Source organism: Podarcis cretensis, assembly GCF_951804945.1.
Source record: "Podarcis cretensis genome assembly, chromosome: 15".
In the NCBI taxonomy this organism is placed as follows: Eukaryota; Metazoa; Chordata; class Lepidosauria; order Squamata; family Lacertidae; genus Podarcis; species Podarcis cretensis.
Window position 1 is genome coordinate 4,524,582 of NC_137185.1, and position 25,038 is coordinate 4,549,619.

General features: G+C 47.0%; 1 protein-coding gene across 2 annotated transcripts; it reads left to right on the forward strand.

The window, feature by feature from the left end:
• Positions 1–8: 8 nt before the first annotated feature.
• DHX40 (DEAH-box helicase 40) lies at positions 9–24,676 on the forward strand. Of its 2 annotated transcripts, XM_079955583.1 has the most exons (18): positions 9–110; positions 882–1,083; positions 1,385–1,530; positions 2,056–2,175; positions 3,276–3,506; positions 5,891–5,957; positions 7,171–7,302; positions 7,535–7,634; positions 8,676–8,762; positions 10,264–10,446; positions 10,585–10,665; positions 13,093–13,250; positions 15,234–15,348; positions 16,002–16,110; positions 18,042–18,136; positions 19,475–19,544; positions 21,832–22,060; positions 23,591–24,676. In XM_079955583.1, exons 2-18 carry the CDS (start codon positions 900–902, stop codon positions 23,728–23,730), a joined length of 2,247 nt encoding a protein of 748 aa, XP_079811709.1. In that variant the 5' UTR covers positions 9–110; positions 882–899; the 3' UTR covers positions 23,731–24,676. The 2 variants fall into 2 exon arrangements, with proteins under 2 accessions (XP_079811709.1, XP_079811710.1); XM_079955584.1 differs by lacking the exon at positions 21,832–22,060.
• The last annotated feature ends 362 nt before the right edge of the window (positions 24,677–25,038 follow it).

Consider the following 25,038-nt stretch of genomic DNA (forward strand, 5'->3'; position numbering starts at 1 on the left):
GCAACGTCATAGGCGCGCGCCGCTTCCCTGCTGATTTTGAGTTGGGAGAGGAAAAACAAGGGGGAAAGAGTCGCCTCCAGCCGGGCCACGTGGTTTTCTACCTGCAGAAGGTGTGTGTGCTCAGGGAAGGAGAAGGTTGGGGGGGCTCCTGCTTCTCCCCCCTTCAATGGTATGGGAAGGGGTGGCTTTTGCTAAATATAAAACACTGGAGGTGTTCTATATTTAGGAGCCACCTTTTGTGATTTAAAAGTGTTGTCAATATTGAGTAATCCGCCCTGGGACCTTAGGGTGAAGGGCGGGTTATTGCAATGATTAAAAGTCCCAGGTTCAGTATCTGCCTTTTTTAAAAAAACGGATCAGGTCGGACGTGGCTGGGACAGACTTTCTCGAGCTGAGACTCTTAAGGCAACCGCTGGCAGTCAGAGCAGGCGTGAGGAAGCTGCGGTGTTCCAGATGTTGCTGGACTCCAGTTCCCATCAGCCTCAGCCAGCATGGCCAGTGGCCGAGGGGAAAAGGAATTCTAGCCCAGTAAGATCTGGAGGGTTGTCAGTTCCTCATTGCTTCTGGTGAACTATTTGTATCAGGCCACTTCCTGCTAGAGGTTGTGTGTAGGGCTGCCTCCCTTTTTTCTTTTTTATTGAGCTGATTCTGAGCTTGTTGACAAACACATCTAAGAGGTGCCACTTCCCCACTCAGCATGCTTGAGCTCTGTGGAGGAAATGTGGGATATAAATGTAATAAACAAGAAACAAACAAGCAGCTCTCAGTACTCCTGTTCTCAGTGGGACTTACCCTCAAATAAGTCTGTTTAGAATTGTGGCCTTCAGGTGACATCTGGAGTTGCATCATTGATCATGGCGTGTTTATATCTCTCTCTTTAGCCCTGCTGTGTTGTACAGATGAAGCGAAAATCCAAATTGCACCAAGGAGAAAGGCGAGATGATCTGGGCTTTGCCTCTCTGCCAATCTGCAGATACCGGAAAAAATTAGTTGAGGCCGTTCGAGATAACTCATTTATTGTAGTGACGGGTGAAACAGGCAGTGGTAAAACCACCCAGCTTCCAAAATACTTATTTGAAGAAGGTAACCATATATTTTTCTATATGGTAAAAGCAGTGACTATATTTTCCTTTATTCCATTTTGCAATATGAATCCCATTAGCCCCAGGCAGCATGGCTGTGCCTCCTGGAACCAATGGGAGTTATAGAGCAAAATATATGGATTACACATGTCTCTCTATCCAGAGGGGTCTGTGTCCTTTATCCAGACAATCCCAAATAAATTCATGAACTGCTGCTTTTTCTTTTTAAAAGGGTTGTTAATCCAGTCAGTCTCTTTCCTCTTCCTGTGCAACTTCATAAGTCCTTCTGCTCCCTTTTGTAGGTTTTGCCAAGCACGGGGCAATTGGCGTGACACAACCGCGGCGAGTGGCTGCCACGTCCGTGGCTCAGAGGGTGGCGGAGGAGATGGACTGCCCTTTAGGGAGCACCGTGGGGTATCAGGTTCGCTTTGATGAATGTGTCTCGGAGGTACGAGTCGGAATCAGTCTTATCAAACTTTATCTCCTATCTTCCGCCGCCTCTGAGTCAAAGGGGGAGGGGAGCTCAAGGCAGAGGGATCAGGAAGCTGTTGTGAAGCTGTTGCAGTGTCTGTCCACTTCTTCAGATTCTGAGCTCCAAGTGTGTCCCTTTGCACTCAGTCTTGTCCTTGGAGGGCGTCCTGTGTCTGGCTCTTCTTCAAGCCTCCTGTTTCTTCCACCCCCTCCCCCATTTTCTCCCTCTTCTGATCTTTCTTCTGTGTCCTACCACCACTCCTCTGGGTCTGGGCCTTCTTCCTCTGTGCCTTTGCTGGGGGGGCCCTTAACTGGAGCCTCCCACCACGCTTTGGCATCCAGCCAGGCCCTGACAACAGTGTACATTGGTTGCTCTGCCCACATTTGCCTCTGGCCCCACACTCCACTGCCATGCGGTGCCCCCAGTAGGGATGTGGCCCTGGGGTTGAGAAAGGTTCTCCACATGTGCTCTAACCAAATGCCTGATCTTGAAACCGCACAGGATACTTCCATCCGATACATGACGGACGGCTGCTTCTTGCGGCAGATACTGGCAGATCCACATCTCACCAAATACAGCATTGTCATTCTTGATGAAGCTCACGAGCGGAGTCTGAGCACGGTGGGTAACTAAACCAGAATGGGCTTATAAGGAGATGCTTGCTTGGTTGCCTAGAAATCGCCTTCAGGGGAAGCAAGTGTACAGTTTGGGACACTGTGTACAGCTCTGGATGCCTCACCTCCAAAAAAGGACATTGTAGTGTTGGGAGCGGGCCTGGAAATGGCACCCAAAATGATCCAAGGGAGGGAGCAACTCCCCTAGGGAGAAAGGTGAAAGCATTTGGGGCTTTTTAGATTGGGGAAAAGGCGAGCATGATAGGCGTTTGTAAAATTATGCATGGAGAGTGTGGTTAGAGAAAAGGTTTTCTCCCTAACAGTAGTAGTAGTAGTAGTAGTAGTAGTAATAATAATAATAATAATAATAATAATAATAATAATAATTTATTTATACCCCGCCCATCTGGCTGGGCTTCCCCAGCCACTCTGGGTGGTTTCCAACGAAGTATTAAAATACAGTGGTCTGTTAAACATTAAAAGCTTCCCTAAACAGGGCTGCCTTCAGATGTCTTCTAAAAGTCTGGTAGTTGTTGTTCTCTTTGACATCTGATGGGAGGGTGTTCCACAGGGCAGGCGCCACCACCGAGAAGGCCCTCTGCCTGGTTCCCTGTAGAACTCGTGGACATCCAATGCAGATGAAAGATTCAGGATAGAGGAAAATAAATTGCTTCTTAATGTAGTGCCCAGTTAAACTGTGGAACTTGCTTACCCAGGAGACGGTGATGTCCACCAACTTGGATGGTTTTAAAGGACGACTGGACAAATTCACAGAGGCAAAAGCTATTGGTGGCTACTAGCCACAATAGCTATGTTCTGCCTCTACGGCAGGAGGCAGCAGTGCTTCCAAATGCCGCTTACTGGAGCCCACAGGAGGGGAGAGAGTGCTGTTGTGCTCAAATCATTCTTGAGGGTTCCCTGTGGGCAAATGGTTGGCAGTATGAGAACAGGATGGTGGACTAGATGGGCCATTGGCCTGATGTGCAGCAGGCTGTGGGTTTTTTGTGTGTGTGTCTGGTTGGAAGGCTTGTAAAAGTGAAGACCCCGCTTATTTCATCCCTGGGAATTTAACGATGACTAGATGCTTGGATCCCCTCCCGCTTCCAGGATATCCTGTTTGGCCTGTTGAAGCAAATGTTTCAAGGGAAGAAGCCGCCGGAGAGAAAAAGGCCCTTGAAAGTGGTGGTGATGTCGGCCACTCTGGACACGGACAAGTTCTCCGAATTCTTCAATCACTGCCCGGTGGTGGACATTCCTGGAAGGAACTATCCGGTGGAGGAGAGGTTCTGTGGTCTTGTGGGCCCGAGGGATGCTGACGGCTCTGCGTATGTTACAGAGGTAACGTATTTTTCGCTTTATAGGACGCACCTGACCATAGGACGCACCTTGTTTTAGAGGGGGGAGAACAAGAAAAAAAATTCTCCCCCTCTCTGCTCAGCCCCCCTTCAGCGAAGTGGCAGGAGAAACAGAGCCCCTTCCATTTCTCCTTTCGCTTTGCTGAAGGGGCGATGCAGTTCTCCCTCTCTGCTGAAGCCAGGAGAGTCTTGCTCTCCCGGCTTCAGCAAAAGGAACCCGAAGCCTTTGGACCGCAGCTCGAGGTCCCGCTGTGCTCCAAAGGCTTCAGGCAGCTATCCCTGAAGCCTGGAGAGCGAGAGGGGTTGGTGCGCACCGACCCCTCTCGCTCTCCAGGCTTCAGCGAAAGCAACGCTTAGCCTCCGGAGCGCGGAAGGAGTGCTCCCTCTGCGCTTTGGAGGCTTCGCGTTGCTATCGCTGAAGCCAAGGAGCCTGCATTCGCTCCATAGGACGGACACACATTTCCCCTTAATTTTTGGAGGGGGAAAAGTTCATCCTATAGAGCGAAAAATACGGTACTTGCTGGTAGCATTGGGAAGGGCTGTGGCTTAGTGGTAAGCAACGCCGGCCTCGCTTGCAGAAAGGTCCCAAGTTCAACCCCAGCATCTCCAGGTAGGGGCTGGGAACGTCCTGCTGTCTGAAAGCCTGGAGGGCTGCTGGCAGGCAGTGTAGACAACCTTGAGCAAAATGGAGAAGTTTTCTGACCTGGTCTGGCTGTTTCCTGTGTTCAGTTCTGGTGAGGAAAGCACCTTTCCAATGCCTTAACAACCTCTGGCTGCTCCCACTGGCTGCTTCCAGATTTTTTCTGGAAGTGGATTAAAATCACATCTAATCATCATTTCTTCATTATGGGCCTCTGGACTTTCCAGCCAAGGTGGTGTCGAGAAAGGTCGTTTTTGGCTGAGCTCCGCAGGCTCTTTTAATGGTTTAACTGGGGTTTGTTTGTTTTTCTTTCTGTGTGATAGTGGTGGTATTGGCTCAGCAGCTATCTAATTTATCAGGGGGCCAGGCCCTTTTTAGTGTTGTTTTATTCTCTGGGGACCCAAGAATTGTAAATCAGTTTCAAAGGGAACTCAACAGCCGTTCTCAGTGTTTACCTATACAGGTTTTAATCTTTATTCTAAGGATTTTTCAAACCTTCTTTTTAACCTTTTAAACTTTTCAGTGTTTTACCACTGCATTATGGTCCTCCACGGGGTCACCAAGGAAAATGGCTAGACCTACAAAGGCTTTTTGCCATTTCCTGCACTGACTTGGTATATCTAAAACACTTTAAAGAGTCATGGCTTCTCCTAAAGAATTCTGGGAGCTGTAGTTTGCTAAGGGTGCTGGGAGTTGTTAGGAGGTTCTTTATGCCCCTCACAGAGCTACAATTCCCAGAGTTCTCTGTGAAGAGGGATTGGTTGTTAAACCACTCTGGGAACTTAATAAATAATGATAATAAATAAAATTGTAGCACTATGCGGGTAATAGAGTTTTCCTAACAACTTTCAGTACCCTTAACAAATTACAGCTCCCAAAATTATTTGGGGAAAGCCATGACTCTTGGGACACGGGTGGCGCTGTTGGTTAAACCACAGAGCCTAGGACTTGCAAATCAGAAGGTCGGCGGGTCGAATCCCCGCGAGGGGGTGAGCTCCCGTTGCTCAGTCCCTGCTCCCGCCAACCTAGCAGTTCGCAAGCACATCAAAGTGCAAGTAGATAAGTAGATACCGCTCTGGCAGGAAGGTAAACACCGTTTCCGTGCACTGCTCTGGTTCGCCAGAAGCGGCTTAGTGGTGCTGGCCACATGACCCGGAAGCTGTACGCCGGCTCCTTTGGCCAATAAAGCGAGATGAGCGCCGCAACCCCAGAGTCAGCCACGACTGGACCTAACAGTCAGGGGTCCCTTTACCTTGACCTTTTTATTACACTTTTAAAGTGATACTATGGAGCTGTAGATGTGTGTGGCCTTGGTGAATGCAGGATGCATCCCAGGACTTCTGAAGTGTCAATGAATGCATTATTTCTCCTTCTCTTCTAAGTTATGATGGGGTCTGGCTGAAAAATAGAATTTGGGGGTGGAGCTATGCAGATCAAGGGGTGGAGCTTATACAGCTAGGAACAGGTTCTGCATTCTCAGCAGCTCCTGTTGGGTTTGTGGGCTCCCCCAGGCTTCTGGAGAGCATTTCTGAGCCTGTGAAGGAAGCGTGGGTTGCCACAGCCCGAAGCCTCAGGTGGCAAAGTGTAGTTGTCCCCACATTGGTTTTTACAGCAGAGGAAGACCGTGTGTACATGTGAGTGTGAAGGGAAACGGCTTCCAACGCTTTGCATGAAAAGGGGGATTTATTTTCAGCCAGTCCTAATCTTATTAATGTTGCTTGTTTCAGACTGTAAAAGTCACCTTGGATATCCACTTGAGCGGCTCAACCGGAGACATCCTGGTTTTTCTAACAGGTGAGCATTTCCCATGCAGAATAACCACTTTTGATGGTGAAGTTACGATATTAATAAAATTGGTGCTAGCCGGCTCCTTGCTCTCATCAGACGACGAGTGCGTTGGATTCTCTTGAGTGACCTGGGTTTTACACTGTGCAGCAGAGTATTATAATTTTATTATTTATATTATTGCGTTGTAGCTGACTAATTTTTACTCGGAGTAGACTCATGGAAGCAGATTTTCCTCCATTAGTCGATTGATTTCAATGGGTCTCCTCTTGAGATTGATTAGTGTGGAATACAGCTCATTATTTATTAACATGCACAGCTTAATGCAAATAAAGACTAAAAATAAGCAGCTTGCAACATGCAAAAAAAACCCCAAACAAACCCCATTACACAGGCATTCATATATAAACATCCATATTTAAAATACACAATAAAATTATCCTGTAAAAAACAGTGCAGCAATTAAAACAGGTGACTCCAGGTTAGGGGATCAAGGGGAGTGTCTGCTTAAACAAGTGCATCTTCAGAAGCTGGTGGGGTGTCAATGCATATGGAGCCCCTTGCGTTTCAGCAGTGAGTGTATATAATAATAAATAATAATAATAATAATAATAATAATAATAATAATAATTTATTTATTTATACCCCACCCATCTGGCTGGGTTTCCCCAGCCACTCTGGGCAGCCCCCAATCAAATATTAAAAACACAATACAGAATTAAACATTAAAAACTTCCCTAAACAGGGCTGCCTTCAGATGTATTTTAAAAGTAGGATACAGTGGTACCTCGGGTTACATACACTTCAGGTTACAGATGCTTCAGGTTACAGACTCTGTTAACCCAGAAATAGTACCTCGGGTTAAGAACTTTGCTTCAGGATGAGAACAGAAATCGTGCTCCGGCGACAGCGGGAGGCTCCATTAGCTAAAGTGGTGCTTCAGGTTAAGAACAGTTTCTGGTTAAGAACAGACCTCCAGAACGAATTAAGTACTTAACCCGAGGTACCACTGTAGTTGCTTATTTCCTTGACATCTGACAGGGCATTCCACAGAGCGGGCACCACTACCGAGAAGGCCCTCTGCCTGGTTCCCTGTAGCTCCAAACGCAGAGCAGAACCTGGCTAAAGCTGGACAATTTTTTAGAAAACAGGCTTGCAATTTGGGAGCCTTCCCTCTGCCCCCCCCCATAAAAGACCTCCTTGTTTCTCTTTTTGTTTTTAGGCCAATCCGAGATTGAGAAAACCTGCGAGTTGCTTTTCCAAAAGGCAGAGTCCATCGATTACCAATTCGATGTAAGGGATCGCTCTGTTGAAGGCTTGCTCATATTGCCATTATATGGCTCCATGCCAACAGGTGAGTCTGAGTTCTGCTTTGTGAGAATCTCAACTTTCATTACAAACCGGCCAGCGAACCAACCAAGTTGCTAGTCCTTAGGACTCGGAGCTGTCCAGGCAGTGCCTTGCTGAAACTCAGGTTGACTGGGCAAAAAGGCACAGCCTCATTTCTCCTCCCCATGACCCCATTTGAAGAACTAATGACAGACGTCTGTTTCAAGGTCTCTACAACTCTTCCTCCCCCCCCCCAGATCAACAAAGGAGAATATTCCTCCCTCCTCCTCCAGGAATCAGAAAATGTGTGGTGGCCACAAATATTGCCGCAACTTCTCTGACAATTGATGGAATCAGGTTAGCTGTTCGGGGTATTTTTTGACCAGGAGAATGAGGCAGAGGCCTGAGAACAGAGGGGTGGGTGACTTGGATATGTATGACAGGCCAAAATTAATACCGCCCCCTTACGAGCTCTCGTGATTCTTCCTTCACCATTTTATTCACATAACAACCCTGTGAGGTAGGTTAAGCTGAGAGACCATGACTGGCCCAAGTTCTCTCAGTGAAGTTCATGGCTAAGTGAGGATTCAGACCCCTAGCCCAGGACTCTTAACAACTATACCACACTGGCTGTCGCATTTTACGAAAGCATGGGTTATAAATTTAAAAGTAAAGGTAAAGGGACCCCTGACCATTAGGTCCATTCGTGGCCGACTCTGGGGTTGCGGCGCTCATCTTGTTTGGCTGAGGGAGCCGGTGTACAGCTTCCGGGTCATGTGGCCAGCATGACTAAGCCGCTTCTGGCAAACCAGAGCAGTGCACGGAAATGCCATTTACCTTCCCACTGGAGCGGTACCTATTTATCTACTTGCACTTTGACGTGCTTTCGAACTGCTAGGTTGGCAGGAGCTGGGACCGAGCAACGGGAGCTGACCCCGTCACGGGGATTCAAACCGCCGACCTTCTGATATGCAAGTCCTAGGCTCTGTGGTTTAACCCACAGCACCACCCGTGTCCCTGATTATAAATTTGCAAGTAAATAAATAGAGTTCCCAGGGATGGGGTCTCCTAACAACTCTTGATGCCCTCAACAAACTACAGCTCCCAGGATTCTTTGGGGGAAGAAGCCATGGCAGTTTAAAGTGGCAGGATACCGCTTTAGATGTATATGGTACAGATAGGTCCCTGCCGCACAGAATTAAGAGTCGCTTCTGTTTCTCCGCTCACCTCTGACCCCACCCACTAGTGACATGTGGCTCCACCCCCAAAAGCAGCCCCACGAGGGAATGCGGGCTTCAGGCAGCAAAAGGTGCCCCACTGCTGGTTTAAGGGGCCGATGTGAAATTAGGCCAGCTGTGATGGTTGAATGCATGGATCACATTTGAGCTTCTCTTTAAGGTACGTGGTGGACAGCGGGTTTGTGAAGCAGTTAAACCACAACCCGAGAGTGGGCTTGGACACACTGGAAGTTGTCCCCATTTCCAAGTAAGTTTGAGGTACTGTGGGGTTTGTTTCTCACCATTTTAGAGGAAACAGCCTTTCTTATGGAACCTGTAATTTCTCCACAGGCTGCTGCAGCTAATTTATTTGTTATTATTCTGCTCTTCAGCCAAAAGGAAGGCTCCCAGAGCCATCTTTTTTAAGATCGCCCCTGCCAGCAGGCTTACAATCTAAAAAGGCACGACACAAAAGGAAAATGGGCTGGGAGGGCGGAGGAAATAAGCAAATTCAGGTTCAGGTTTTTGGTTGGTAGTAACTATTATTATTATTACAAATATTATTATATATTTGTGTCTGTTATATATTTTGGAAAGTTGTGGGTCTGCTAAATATGCATTTAGACACACCTCTTAAGGTACCATGATCAAAATTTTCATGCGGTGGTAAAACTGCCAGCACGGTTGCAAAGCTAAGCAGGGGGCACGTGGTTTCAAACTGGATGGGAACCTCTTGAAACCGTGCTGATCTTAACCCCTGATTTTACAACTGCCTTGATTTTTTTAAATTAGTTTTTTAGACTTCTCGAGCAATGCTGGATACGTTGCTGCTAGTTACTAATATAACATCACACATATAACTCTGTTCATTTGACCTGCATTCCATTTTATCCTGCCTTTGTAGAATTTTGGAAGGGGTCTCAGAGGTCATGCAATCCAACCCTCTGGTCAGTGGCAGGAATCTTGCAACTGCTAAGCCCCCGTCAGACATCTGCCCACCCTTTGCTTAAAACACTTGGCCAAGGAGGGGAACCTGTTGTTTTACACCAGGGGTCAGCAAACTTTTTCAGCAGGGGGCTGGTCCATTGTCCCTCAGACCTTGTGGGGGGCCGGACTATATTTTTTTTTTGGGGGGGGATGAACGGATTCCTATGCCCACAAATAACCCAGAGACTCATTCTAAATAAAAGCACACATTCTACTCACGTAAAAACATTCTGATTCCTGGACCGTCCGTGGGCCGGATTTAGAAGGCGATTGGGCAGGATCCGGCCCCTGGGCCTTAGTTTGCCTACTCATGTTTTACACGGAAAGGGAACCCTGTTGTTTTCTCTCTTTCCAAATTCTGTTCTTAGAAGTAGTGTGGGGCTGTGTGTTACCTGCAGTCAAAACAATACAGTGGTACCTCGGGTTACATATGCTTCAGGTTACATACGCTTCAGGTTGCAGACTCCACTAACCCAGAAATAGTACCTCGGGTTAAGAACTTTACTTCAGGATGAGAACAGAAATCGTGCTCTGGCGGCAGCAGGAGGCCCCATTACCTAAAGTGGTGCTTCAGGTTAAGAACAGTTTCAGGTTAAGAGCAGACCTCCAGAATGAATAAAGTTCTTAACCCAAGTAACCCTGTAATTTTTTGTTGCTGCCAAAAGGGCCCCCTCTGCTGAGGGCCTGTGGGGAAGGACATGGTCTTTCACATATTTGAAGCCTAAGTTATTTAGTTAGCCGCCAATATATTGATAATCGTTAGTTAATGATCCTCTTTTCAGAAGCGAAGCATTGCAGCGAGCTGGCCGAGCCGGACGGACATCTTCTGGGAAGTGCTACCGGGTGTACAGCAAGGAATTCTGGGAGCAGTGTATGCCCGACCACATGGTTCCAGAGATCAGGCGAACCAGCTTGACGTCTGTCGTCCTGACCTTGAAGTGCCTTGCTATCCACGATGTCATCAGGTGCCCCTCCTGCCCAACGAGCTGAACGGGGAGTCATGGGGGTGTGGAAGGGAAGAGGGTTGGCGATCTTGTTGTTTCACTTCTTTTTAAGGAATCCCGCAACCTTTGGTGACTCGATTCTCCCCATTTTCTGTTTAGGTTTCCTTATTTGGATCGCCCAGACGAGAGACGTATTCTGGAAGCTCTCAAGGAGCTTTATCAATGCAGTGCTATTGACCGGTAAGTTTAAGCACCTGTGTACACACTGTACATTTATTTTCCCTGTAATTTTCTTAAATTATGTTTACCTCCCATGCACCTTACAAATCAGTAAAAACAAGAGATTGCCGGTTTTTACTCTCCATTGACACATGGAACTTTTTACTGGAACATCTCATATTATAGCCATCAGCTAATATTTTCTTCTTTTTGAAAAAACTACTAAGCTCTTATTCCCTGTGTTGCTTGAAATTAAGAATCAATAAAAATATTTATCTGTTGGGAGCCGCCCAGAGTGGCTGGGGAAACCCAGCCAGATGGGCGGGGTATAAATTATTATTATTATTATTATTATTATTATTATTATTATTATTATACAACAGCAGATTAAAGCAGAGCATATTTTGTACAGGGGCCACCTGGATGGTGCAATAGCAACTGTGAAGTCTGCCTCTGCCACCCAGGAAGCCTCTGGGCACCCCCACCCTGCTCAAGTGTCCCTTTAGTTGTGGGGTGGTGAGTGTGGTTACTTTTTTCTCTCTTTTGAATAGTTCATAGAGCTGAAGGAGGAAGTTGGAAGAGTGACTCTTTCCCACTTCCTCTTTCAGCTCCAATGCACTTTTCACAGCTCGGTTTCATTTTGCTGAATCTGACTGTTACCCAGATCTCTTGGTGAAGCAAATTGCGTGTGTTGGGATGCGGGTGGGCTGATCTGGAGGAGTGGGGGGGGGTGAGAAATGGCCAGAGGGAGTGGTAAAGGTAAAGGTAAAGGGACCCCTGACCATTAGGTCCAGTCGTGACCGACTCTGGGGTTGTGTTCAGAAGATTTATTGCTTTATTGTCCAGCTACGCTTCCGCTGCGAGCTTCTGGTTTCCAGCGTCTGCCAGCTTCTCTTTTCAGCGTAGCTCCGGAGAAAGCAATTAAGCAGATGCACAGCAAAATCTCATGTGTGAGAAGGACAGTAAATCAGTCCAAATGGCTTCTTCTAATCTAAAAGCTTTTATTTACATGCCAAACAGTCAAATACTCCACCAGAGAATTCAGACATCTTTCTCGGCTGAAAGCCGCACTCCAACTCAAAAACGAAAGCACTCTTTCACAGCATAACAAGCTGTGACGTAACGTCCTGGCTTACTTCCTTTGTAAGCCCTTTCCCTCAAGCTCGAGACATAGAAGGTTAACCCTTCACTACCCCCAACACCCCCTCTTGTCTCGCACCCGAGGGGGAATATTGACCCTTGGTCACCCCAAACCCAGACTTTCGCAAAACTCCCCATGTCTTTGGAAGGTGAGTGGCTTTGTGAACCCATCAGCGAGGTTCTTGGCGGAGGGACAGTACTTTAACGCAACTAACCCCTCCTGAACACTCTGACACACATTCTGAAAGCGAATGTCTAGGTGTTTGGTCCTGGCCTTGAATTGACCCATCTCGGCCAAACGAAGGCATGGCTGATTGTCTTCGAAGACAAGTATCGGCAGACAATTTTCTCCGCAGAGTTCCTTGACCAAACAAGCATAGAACTCTACCTCTCTGCACACCTCTGAAAGAGCACTGAACTCAGCTTCAGTGGATGAGAGCGCAATAAGACTCTGCTTCTTGGATCTCCATCCAACTACTGAGTTCCCAAACTTCACCACTAGACCAGACACGGACTTGCGATCCTGAGGATTAGCCCAGTCCGAGTCCACAAAACAAGTCAGTTTGACTTCACCTTGCGCTGGCAACCTAAGACAAAAGTCTTTGGTTTCCTGCAAATACCTCAGAACCCTCTTGATGCCATTCCAGGCTTGCAATCTCCACAGGTTGCGGCGCTCATCTCACTTTACTGGCCGAGGAAGCCGGCGTACAGCTTCCGGGTCATGTGGCCACATGACTAAGCCGCTTCTGGCGAACCAGAGCAGCGCACGGAAACACCGTTTACCTTCCCACCGGAGCGATACCTATTTATCTACTTGCACTTTGACGTGCTTTTGAACTGCTGGGTTGGCAGGAGCAGGGACCGAGCAACGGGAGCTCACCCCGTCGTGGGGATTCGAACCGCCGACCTTCTGATCGGCAAGTCCTAGGCTCTGTGGTTTAACGCACAGTGCCACCCGCATCCCTCGAGGGAGTGGTACACTTGCTCAAAAATACAAATGTGCTCTCAGGCCTAAAAAGGTAGGAGGCCCCGATATATGTATCTGCTTCCAGACTGGGGGTTGCAACTCAGTAGTAGAGTAAATAAATAAAATTGCGATTGGGGCAGAAGTGGGCGGAGCCTTGACTTCTCTGATGTCATGTTGCTACTTTATGCAGTGGGTCACGTGACGGCTCTGATGTCACTTTGTGGAATGGGATCACATGCTTAGGGCTTAATGTTTGGCTAACAGAAAGATAACCAGATTTCCAGATTGACCCTCATTCCTTTTTCCCTGCCACCCATCTTCTCTCTCTCCACAAAAATTAGGAGAGGCTACGTGACCAAACTGGGGGAGTTCATGGTGCGGTTCCCCCTGCCTCCGAACCTGACTTGTGCTGTCATAAAGGCTGCCTCTCTAGGCTGCGAAGACTTGATGCTTCCAATCGCAGCCATGCTGTCAGTGGAAAAAGTGTTCATTCGACCAGGTAGGACGGGAGAAGCGGTGGCCGCTGTGGAGCCAGAGAACACGCATTTCCTCCCCTGAAGACTGTCCTTTTAGGGTAGGATCATTCCTTGCAGAGGCCTTAGCCGAGGTTGTTATACTTTGGATCGTGATGATGATGATGATAAGTTTGTGCATCTAGGTAACCCACATTATTTTACATCAAGAAAACGTGACTTCTATCTAGCCTTGCAAATTAAAAAAATTAAAAAGGCACCCTCCTAATAGAGAACTTGTGTGTTGGGTGCCAACAGCAGTTGAGAACAAGAGGGTTTCTCAAGAAAACATATAGCACCGGTCCTGAAAGACCTGCATTGGCTCCCAGTATGTTTCCGAACACAATTCAAAGTGTTGGTGCTAAGCTCTGAAGCCCTAAACCACCTCGGCCCAGTATACCTGAAGGAGCGTCTCCACCCCTGTCACTCAGCCCGGTCACTGAGGTCCAGCTCTGAGGGCCTTCTGGCAGTTCCCTCACTGCGAGAAGTGAGGTTACAGGGAATGAAGCAGAGAGCCTTCTCGGTGGTGGTGCCTGCCCTGTGGAATGCCCTCCCATCAGATATCAAGGAAATAAACAACTATCTGACTTTTAGAAGACACCTGAAGGCAGCCCTGTTTAGGGAAGTTTTTAATGTTTGATTGCTTTATTATGATTATTATGATTATTATTAATTATCATCATCATTAATATTCTGTTGGGAGCCGCCCGGAGTGGCTGGAGAAACCCAGCCAGATGGCTGGGGTATAAAGAAATTATTATTATTAATTAATTAATTAATTAATTAATTAACTAATAATAGTATGCTCAGGGAAATTCTTGGGATTATGGAAGTGCAAAAGGCTTTTATTAAATAAAACAAAAGACAAGGAGCCCCCACCCCAAAATCCTAGCCCACTCTGAGCATGTTTAGCAGGCAAAAAATGTTAAGTATCAGATGGAGAAAGAAAACAGAAAAGGGGTGTGTCTATGTGTCTGTGAGAGTGGAAGGTCCTGCTTGAGTCAACAACACCTAATAGCTCAAGGTGGCATCTGTGTTTCCCTCCTTATTTAGTCCCCACAACAACCCTGTGAGGTAGGTTAGACTGAGAAGCCCTGAGGGAAATAGCTGTTTTCTGTGCTATGGCAGAGGCCTGTAAGGGCTGTGGAAACGAAAAAAATAGGCAAAGGGCTGGGCTGGGGAGTGATGCTTGAATAGGAATGATTGTTGCCAGAGGACAAAGGTCCTTTGATGGTCCATCCTACATTCGCTGGTGTTGCCGGGTAATCTCTGTAATACATTAACTTTGGGTTTCTTTGGCTCAGCAGTCAAAAGCAGTGCATGCTAGCGGTGCCTTTGAAAAGGATCTGCTTGCGATGGGGGGCTACTTAATCATTTATCTGTGCCCACTTTAAAAACCAAACTTGAAAACCTGCCCTGTGCCTCCACAGCTAGCCCCTTTCCCTAGCCACAAGCTGGGCTGTAGCAACTGAACAGTGACTGGGAAATCACTCTGCCTATGCCCAGAGGCACAGTTTTCCCCACTGCTAATTCACGTGACAGGTTCTTTTAAGCTTTTCTCTTGGACCTTTTTTGGATGAATAATAATAATAATAATAATAATAATAATAATAATAATAAACACTTCCTGGGTTACTCAACCATTGTTTCCTGTTGCACCTGACCCAGGAAATGATGATAGAAGCCTGCAAGTACCCAAAAAGCATTAGACTGCACTGGAAAATTTGGAATAAAAGGAATTGATGCCCAACTTCATCCAACTTCTCAAATTCTCAAAGCTTTATTGGCATATAAACAAGGTTACAATAAGGTTCTGTACAATGAAATCAGCAAAATCTGCACCTAACACTCGTATAACACTCAGGAATCCTCACTTCGTGCTGCAGAAACCTGGCTGCCATCTCAATCTTATTCCCATCCTGGATAAACATAAGAAAGACTACCTTACATTCGTCACCGTATTTCCTTAGGTGATCCTGAGGCTCAGAAAGAAGCTGAGCTCCGACACCAAGAGCTGTCTTTGCAAGCGGGAGGATGCAACGACTTTGCGACTCTCCTGAATGTCTTCGAACAGTGCAAAGCAAGGTACCCAAGACAGGGATTAGCTGCAAAATGGGCAGAATGTATGATTGGTAGGAAGCAGGGATGTTTAGCCCCATTTCCAGGTCACCTTCTCCAAGCTGGTGCCTTCCAGGTGTTGTCAGACTACAACTCCCATCAGCCCCTGTCGGTGCGACTATTGGGTCCAGGACGATGGGTGTTGTAGTCCATCAATATCTGGAAGAATACTCCTCTTGTGCCAGAATAGCAGATGGCCAGAGGGTTGTAAGTAGGGTTGAGTTCAAGGTTTCGGGGGGGGGGGTAGATATTAGGGGTGTGGGGCCTTTGCCCAACCTGGGGGCCACATTCCCTTCTGAGCAACATTGCAGGGGCCAGATGTCAGCAGTGGACAGGGCCAGAAGGAAAAGAGGGTGAAGGAACACATGTTAATTTCCTCGCACACGTTATTACATCTTCTATCCTGGAAAACATCCTGGCACCTGGTAGGGAAGAGACTGCCGGTCAGTGTAGACAATACTGAGCTAGATAAACTTGGCATAAGGCGGCTTCCTTTCTTATTAAACCAGCCTTTAATTGAGAACCTTGAGGACTCGAATCTTGCTTTTCAGAAAGCAGCTCCCCATGTTCCGTTTAAAACAACAGCTTTTGTTGATCTCGCTTATTTCCCTCTGGCTTAGCAAGTCCCCTTCTGCTTGGTGCCGGGATAACTGGGTCCACTGGAGAGCACTGAAGATGGCGTTCAGTGTGGAAGGACAGCTCTGGGAGATCACCAGCAAGCTGAAGCAGGTGGGTCTACCTTGGGCGGTGGGGGTCTTGGGACGGGGGTGGGGGGGCAGTGTCACTCAGGGGTCTTTGGGAGGTTTCCCCAAGGAGCTGCGCATAGTTAGAGCTGTGGAAGTCACTCCCACAATAGGCAGCGATGGCCCCCAACTTGGATGGTTTTAAGAGGGTTAGACAAATTCATGGAGGCTCTCAGGGGCCGCTGTCAGGATTCCTGCTTGCAGATTTCCCCTTGGCACAGTGAGAAGAGTGCGTTGGACCAGATGGGCGTTTGTTCTGATCCTGCACGACTCTTACGCTTCTTAAAGCTGTAATAAACAAAAATCTGCCCTTATTCCCTTATGGGGGACACAAGGTTCTCCATCGGTCGGAGATAAGAACAGAGGCCAACCAGAGAACACTGAGAAGCAAAGCAGCTAGTAAGCCTGATCTTTATTGAACTGTTGCAATTGGCTGCCCCCTTCGCATGCAGAAGAAGGAGGAGGACCCTGAACCAAGGTGTGCCTGCCCTTATATAGACATTTTAAATTGCCCGCCTTGGAGTCCAAGATCACCCCCAGAAACATCATACATACATCACAGAAGGGGTGTAGCTCAAGACCACCCCCCAGACACATCATACCTGCATCACAGAAAGGGCGGTCTACAACAGAAATCTGAGTGTGTTGTTTACCTCGTGTCTGGCAGGGTACCTGTTAATGCTTACTTGATTGGATACCCTGGGGAGCCTGGCCATTCTTTTGTAATGATAAATACTTAGTTCCTGAGCCAGGTCACAGGCTCACCCTATTCATACACAGACATAACCTTAAGACAGGAATGAATTTGTGAAGGAAAAGACAATGGGGAGGCTTTTCCATTTTCCTTGACCTTGCAGAGAAATCATTTGGTCAGTTTGGGAGTCAAAATGGTTTCAGGGCTGTTTTCCTGTGCTGCTTCAGACATTGTGGTGTTTATATATTTATGTACGTGTTTGCTTGGTACATTTATGAACGTTTATTATATATATATGAGACCTTAATTTTTTTATTTTGAAGCTCATGCTTGGCACCCTTCCCTGACATAATAAACTCCTGTTTGTCTTTGGTTTTGCCTGCTGAAACAGTCATTCCAAAACACAAATTTACTGTTTCACACACCAGAGATTTCAGAGCTGTCGTTTAGGTTCCCTGCTCCGGACTTTCAAGAGCTGCTAATGCAAGCCTCATTGAACTTAGACCTTATTATTTTATTTTACTATCTCTTGTACTTTTTACTTACTGTCAAAATTGGCCCATGGAGGGCGGACTGAGGAATCTGGTTGGCACTAGCTTGCAGTTACCTGGTTTGGGTATACTAAGCCCTGCACAGCTTGAGGTCAGGATACTCGCAAGATTGTCTCGTCCCCTTATATGCCCTGTCGATGACTGCGCTCCGTAGGTGAGAGCCTCCTGAAAATACCATCCTATTAGGAGATTCACTCTGCACAAAATATGAAGCAGGCCTTTGGTGTTCTTTTAGAGTTTCCTCCCCTTTAAATATTAGACAGACGCCATCTCTGTTGTCTTTTTGGTGCCAGCTGAAGACTTTCCTCTTCCAACACGGCTTTTAAGCAGAGATCTTTCCCAGTCTGCATGTGCCTTGGAATTGTTTGGGGGATGTTTTAACGATGGCTTAGCTTTCTTGTGGGTTTGCCACCTGGGATGCCTTTGGGTGGAGGGGGGGGGGATATAAACTTCCTAAATAAATAAAAATTAATAATAGAGGATTGACCTGGAACAAGTGTAGCAAACGTGGCACCCTCCAGCTGCTGATGGACTACAGCTCCCATGATCCCATGCGGTTGGCCAGGCTGGCTGGGGCTGATGGGAGTTGGAGGACTCACCCTAGAGTAGAAAGACCTTCCATCGGATTGAGTAAGGCAGTTTTTGGTTCTCTCTCTCTCTCTCTCTCTCTAGCTGCCAGACTTTCCAAGAGAGCATTTTGACGGCTCCAGGAATGAGATCCTGAGAAGATGTCTCTGTGCAGGTTATTTTGCCAATATCGCCAGGAGGTAAGGAGTTCAACAATCAATCTACTTATTATGGTCAATTACCAATATCCAGAAATAAATTATGTACAACTGCAGAAAGTAATAGCAAGCAGAACTATAGCCATAAAATTATTAATCCGTATAGTACTATAGGACGCCAGGCATGGAAAATGAGATTTTAAGTTTGCTGAAATTAGTCCTTGTTGAATTTTGCACGCAGCTGCACAATGTTTCACTCCCCCTGGGTACGTTCTTATCCAAAAGGAGCAAAAAAGTAGAAAATGCTCATGATCATCCTGGGAATTTCTGTAAAAGAGGATTTTCAGTAAAAATCTTACCTGTGTCATGATAAAAAGAACAACACACAAGGACATGAGTTACCATTTCTGCCTCTCTAGATTCACAAGGACATTTACATTAATGGGGAAAAGGAGTGGCGCTGTGGTCTAAACCACTGAGCCTTTTGGGCTTGCCGATCAGAAGGTTGGCATTTTGAATCTGTGCGATGGGGTGAGCTCCCGTTGCTTTGTCCCAGCTCCTGAAGTTCGAAAGCATACCAGCGTGAGTAGATAAATAGGTGTCGCTGCGGCGGGAAGGTAAACAGCATTTCTGTGTGCTCTGACACTCGTCAATGTGTTCCGTGCGCCAGAAGCGGTTTCATCATGCTGGCCACACGACTCAGAAAAGCTGTCTGTCAGCAAAGATGAGCGCTGTACCCCATAGTCGAATTTGACTGGACTTTAACCGTCTAGGGTTCCTTTACCTTATGTTGATGACAGGGAAGTTCTTGGGGAACCTCCCCTCCAGAACTGCTGATGGAAGGACATTTAAACATACCAGAGTAAAGGCTCTGTGATGTTTTTGAGTGGAGACCGTGTAAAGGGAGTTCACTGGTTTATAGGGCTCTGTCAATAAGCATGCTATTGGAGGTTAAAAGTTCATAGAATCGTAGAGTTGGAAGGGACGCTGAGGATCATCTAATCCACCCCCATGCAAAGCAAGAATATGCCGCTGTCCCATACGGGGATCGAACCTGCAACCTTGGCATTATCAGCACCACACTCTAACCAGCTGAGCATTGCAGCGGGTTGGACTAGATGATCCTCAGGGTCCCTTCATTTTGTAGTGTAAATAAAACAGATAGGACAGTTATAACAACAGATGGAAAATTAAAAGAGGGGAAAACAAAGCTACATAAAACATGTAGAATGAGCACAGTTGCACAGGGGTTAAAATGGCAAAAGTCCCAAGACTATCGCCGTTATTGGATTGTCAAATAGTCCCTTTCAGTGGGTGGTGCGGTACGGGCTGGTTTTTGGAAAGTCTGTGTCAACCTCTTCTTGCGTTTTTTGCCCTTAGATCCATAGGCAAGTCGTTCTGTACCATGGACGGCCACGGAAGCACCGTCTACATTCACCCTTCGTCCGCCGTAAGATCCCCCCCCCTGTTAATAATTGCTGGGGAGGGGGTGGGGGGTTGGAATGGTTGAACCTTTCTTTAGATAAAGAAGAAAGCCCAGCCAAGCAGATTCTCTGCATTCCTGGCTTTATTTGATGGTATAGGTAAATAGTCTTTTTAAGAGAAAGGTCCCAGGTTCAGTCCCCAATTGCATCCCCGTGTAGGGCTGGGAATGTTTTCCTGCCCAAAACCCCCGGAGAGCCACTGCCAGTCAAGGGAGACAATACTGAGCCGGGTGGACCAGTGGTCTGATTTGGCACAAGGCAACTTACACCTTATAACCTGTATTTAAAATTGGGGTTTTTTCTTTTCTTTTCCCCTATTACGTTTTTACTGTAATTTTACTGTTGTTAGCTGCCCTGAGCCTGACTCTGGCCGGGGAGGGCGGGGTATAAAATTTATTATTATTATTATTATTATTATTATTATTATTATTATTATTATTATTATTATTTAGCTTTTCACTGAGTCAGACCTGACCGGCAGCAAACTCTCCAGGGTTTCAGACCAGGGGTCTCTTGCCCACCTAGCTTGGGGGCACCAGGGATTGAACCTGGAACCTTCTGCAGGCAAAGCAGGTGTTCTTCCACTGAGCTATGGCAGTGTCGTTCACCATGCAGGCAGGGGTCCTGTGGCCAGACGCACAGGGGTTACTTGATAGCTAGGTGGATATAACAGGAAGTCGGGAAGCTGCCAGTGCAGTACATGCTTAACTCTGCAGTTTTTACCGGAGTGTACCTTTCTTTAAAGAGGGACACGGGTGGTGCTGTGGGTTAAACCACAGAGCCTAGGACTTGCCGATCAGAAGGTTGGCGGTTTGAATCCCCGCAACGGGGTGAGCTCCCGTTGCTCGGTCCCAGCTCCTGCCAACCTAGCAGTTCGAAAGCACGTCAAAATGCAAGTAGATAAATAGGTACCGCTCCGGCAGGAAGGTAAACGGCATTTCCATGCGCTGCTCTGGTTCGCCAGAAGCGGCTTAGTCATGCTGGCCACATGACCCAGAAGCTGGGCGCCGGCTCCCTTGGCCAATAAAGCGAGATGAGCGCCACAAGCCCAGAGTCGGCCACGACTGGACCTAATGGTCAGGGGTCCCTTTACCTTTAATTTTCTTTAAGAACATGAGATGAGCCTGCAGGATCAGGCCAGTGGCCCATCTGTGCCAGCATCCTGTTCTCACAGTGGCCAACCAGATGCCTTTGGGAAGGCCACAGGCAGGATCTGAGCAAAAGAGCAACTCTAACCCTCCTGCTTTTTCCATTGATAGCCTTGTCCACGATGAATTTGTACAATCCTCTTCTAAAGCCATCCAAATTGGTGCTATCCTTGCCGTCCTACGGGAGCCAATTCCACTGTTTTAGTTAAATAATAATAATAATAATTTATTATTTATATCCTGCCCATCTGGCTGGGTTTCCCCAGCCACTCTGGGCAGCTCCCAACAAAATATTAAAATACAGTAGACCATCAAACATTAAAAGCTTCCCTAAACAGGGCTGCCTTCAGATGTCTTCCAAAAGTTTGTTCGTTGTTGTTCTCTTTGACATCTGGTGAGAGGGCGTTCCACAGGGCGGGTGCCACCACCGAGAAGGCCCTCTGCCTGGTTCCCTGTAACTTGGCTTCTCACCAGAAGGCCCTCGCGCTGGACCTCAGTGTCCAGGTAGAACGATGGGGTTGGGGACGCTTCTTCAGGTATGCAAAGAACTGCTTCCTTTTGCCTTCCTGAAACTTCAGGCATTCAGATGGCCCTGTTTGGGTCCTGTTATTTTGAGAGGGGGAGAAAGGCTTCCCCCGGAACTTGCTGCATTCCAGCTCCCACCAGCCCCAGCCAGCTGTGTCAGGGATCAGGAATGAAGGGCAATGTAGCTCAGGAATAATTGGAAGTCACCGTGGAGTCAGAGCATAGCCATCATAGCTAGTGGCCATCGATAGCCGTCTCCTTCCTGAAAGGAAGCTCCTTGTTAAGTTGTGGGTGAACATATCAGATGACACAGCGATTCTTCAAACAGCTCTTGTTTATTCTCAGGCCAGGACAGAACTGAACTGAAGGGCTCAGTCAGCCTGCTTATATAGAGCTCCAGTACAGCGTAACTGTAACAACTTTCTAAAACTATCCAATCACTGAACGTCACTTTCGATCCCTTATTTGCATAACTATCTACAGTATCCCCCTGCTGGCCCAGGGTGAGAACTTCAGTACATAACACTCCTCTTGTACGAAGCATTTCTGATAACTTGCAAAGCACACATGTCTCCTACAGCTCCGTGATCAGGAAGCCCCGCTGGAATGGATCCTCTTCCATGATGTCCTCGTGACCTCCAAGGTTTACGTCAGGATGGTGTGTCCGGTCCGCTACGAGTGGGTTCAGGACCTGCTGCCCCGGCTGCACAAGATCGACGCTTACGAGCTGAGCAGCATGGCCCGGGAGGAGGTGACGGAGGAGGAGATGGCCAAATGGCAGAACAAGGAGGACCTCGAGAAGCGGAGTGGTGAGCTCAGACAAGACCTCTTCTGTGGTGGCCCCAGGTGGTGGAGTGGAATGGCATCCTCTCCAAAGTTGCATCTGATGCAATCAATATCAGAGTATCTGGCTTGCAAGGAAAAGGCATGAGGTGGGGCCAGGGAGAGGCCTCTGACTGAAACTGCAGAGAGCAACTGCTAGTCAGTGTAGACGTTACTGAGCTAAATGGACCAGGGGTCTGACTCAGTACAGGACCCATGTACCTATGGGACTGCCTCTCCTGGTATGCCCCATGGAGGACCCTAAGGTCCACAAATGACAACATTTTGGAGGTCCCAGGTTGCAAGGTGCTTAGATTGGTCTCAACTAGGGCCAGGGTCTTTTCAGTACTGGCCCCAACTTGGTGGAACGCTCTGTCACAAGAGACTAGGGCCCTGCAGGACTTGACATCTTTCCACAGTGCCTGCAAGACAGAGCTGTTCTGCCTGGCTTTTGGTTTGGACTCAGTCTGACCCTTCTGTTTCCCTCCCCTTATGGTTTTGATCTATGGGCTACTTTTGAAATGAGGCTGCATTTTAAATTGCATTTTAACCTGTATCTTAATTTGGTTTCCCCCCTCCTGTTATGTTTTTACTGTAATTTTACTGGTGTTAGCCACCCTGAGCCTGGCTCTGGACAGGGAGGGCAGGGTATAAATTATTTATTTATTTATTTGTAGTAGTAGTAGTAGTTTGTTTCTTGTTTTTCTGTGCCTTTCGATGATTGGTTACAATGCACCCCTTTGGCCAGACGTTTGGCTGAGTGGCTCTTTTCCCTCTCGTTGCAATGATGTTCTGTGCTGCTGTTTTGTTTAAATCTTACTGTATTTATTAGATAGATACCCCTTCCTTCCAAAGGAGCCCTGGCATTTTGGATTTTGAAACTGGACTGGATAAACAATCTTTCATCTGCTGTGCCTGTTTGTTGCATGGTTCACGGTAACCAAAGCTGGAGAGAAAGTTGTCCCCAGGCAGAAATAACCAATCACCCCTTTTCGTTGGTAGTTTTATTTTATGATTTTAATTTTGGAAAGGCTGAAGTGCATGGACAGAGCATCTCCCAAAAGGGAATGTGACTCTTGGGCTGAGAAATATTCTCTATCCCTGTTAGTTCTGCCTTGGCCTTATGATTATCAGCTTGTAGTAACAGAGAGGCGTTTTTACCCCCACCGGTGTTGTGAAATGCCCTCCCTGCTGGAATATGAGTGGCCCTATCATTATTGGCATCCCGCCGGATCCTCAAAACACACCTGTTTAAGTGAGCTGGTGATTTTGTTGTTTTAATTTTTACTTTTTTTAACATATACAGTGAAAAGAATCATTTTTTAATTTAGGATGTTTTAATGTTATTGGGCAGTTTAATTATGGCTTGATTTTGTAGTGGTAAACAGCATAGAAGCCATATTGGCACATAATCGGTATATAAATTTATAAATGATTGTAGTAGTAGCAATAATAATAGAAATCCTGCATTTTGCAATATTGATTTCTAGTGTGTGGTTTCCCCCTTTCCCTTTTAGAAAAAGCGACAGACAAGTCTGCAAAGAACATGGAGAAGAGGAATGATAACCAATCCATAAGTGATGCTAGGGCCCGGTTCTTAGAAAGGAAGCAGCAGAGAATGCAGGAATTAAATACCTCTTCCAAGGAAACGAGCTAACCTAGAAACTGCGGCTTACTTGAACCGGCAGCACTCCTCCTTCCCTGCCACCCACAATGTACACTTGTTTTACCTGAATTTGCACAGCCAGAGCTGGGGGAATGGAGACAGTGGGAAGGTAGGACCCAGGGGAGCCCAAGCTGTCACCTGATACCTCGGGTGGGTGGAGCTACATCACTGTGTATATAAGGGCCAGCTGCAAAGGGACAGCTCTAGTTAGAGAGTCCCAGCGGGCTGCCGTGGAGGCTGGGAGGATGCCATGTCTGCTCGTAGCTCAGAAAAGCCTGCAAGCGTGCCGTGGTGGTTGCCGTGTCATGGGCGAGACCCCTCTGAAGGTGTTGAGGCCAAATCAGTTATCTTTTAAGGAGGCAACTACACTACAAACTACACTTCAAACAAACCCCCGACTTCTCTTGTCTCTCCTACACCACACACAAACCTTCCTCTCTCATACAGAGACTTCCACACTTCCCTCTCTCATATGCCCTCCTCCTCTTTGTCTCTTTTGCAAGGACTTTCCCCCTGCAAAAGCTGCTTTACAGTTTTCCATGTCAAAATTGATCAAACTGTTGGCGTTGTTTTGCGATCAGAAGAGAAAGCCACTTGACAAAACCCTGGCGGGGAGCCACCTTTTAAAAACGAGTGCATTAAAAATATTTATGGTTCTTACCTATGCTGCTTCCAAGCACTGTTCATCTATCGGTATTTGGCTTGGAAAGTGGCCTATGACATTGCAACCTTTTCCTAAAAACGCACACTCACATTGGGTGAACTGTTCAAGCAAGAAGTTATAAAGCTTTTATTAAGCCTTTTAAATAATATATTCATTGCGATATTGTATATACTGGTGTATGTGTGTATTCTTGGTTGTAAAATATCCACCCCTTTTGTTGAGTAAGAAATGTTTTTTGTACCTTTGTTATAAAGCTCTGACAGCTTAAATTGAGCTTTTTGAGTGTATGTGTGTGTGCAATGAATCTTCAGAGTGGATATCAATCTTGGATGGATCTGCTATTCCTCTTTTTGGAGATGAGACCTTCAATATGAGTTAAAGATACTGGTCTCCATTGTCTTCAATTTTTCTGCAGGATTACCTATAGCAAGGGTGTGTGTTTGTGCGACCCACCATTGTGGTTAGTCTGTGCCATTCCTTTGTGTGGCCTTTTTAAGAACATAAGGAGAGGCTCTGCTGGATGAGCCCAGCACCCTTGGGGAAATGACGGGCTGTATTCCTTGCTGCACAATCTTCCGAGGGCCAGATGCCATGGTTCTGCAGGGCCAGAAGCAAAAGTGGGTGGAGCAACAAAT

Excerpts from the sequence above, each read along its gene's own strand:
- DHX40 (XM_079955583.1), top strand. The coding sequence starts at position 900 with ATGAAGCGAAAATCCAAATTGCACCAAGGAGAAAGGCGAGATGATCTG. Across the intron at positions 1,531-2,055 it reads TTGATGAATGTGTCTCGGAG|GATACTTCCATCCGATACAT; the intron begins GTACGAGTCGGA and ends GAAACCGCACAG. Across the intron at positions 19,545-21,831 it reads ACATTCACCCTTCGTCCGCC|CTCCGTGATCAGGAAGCCCC; the intron begins GTAAGATCCCCC and ends TGTCTCCTACAG.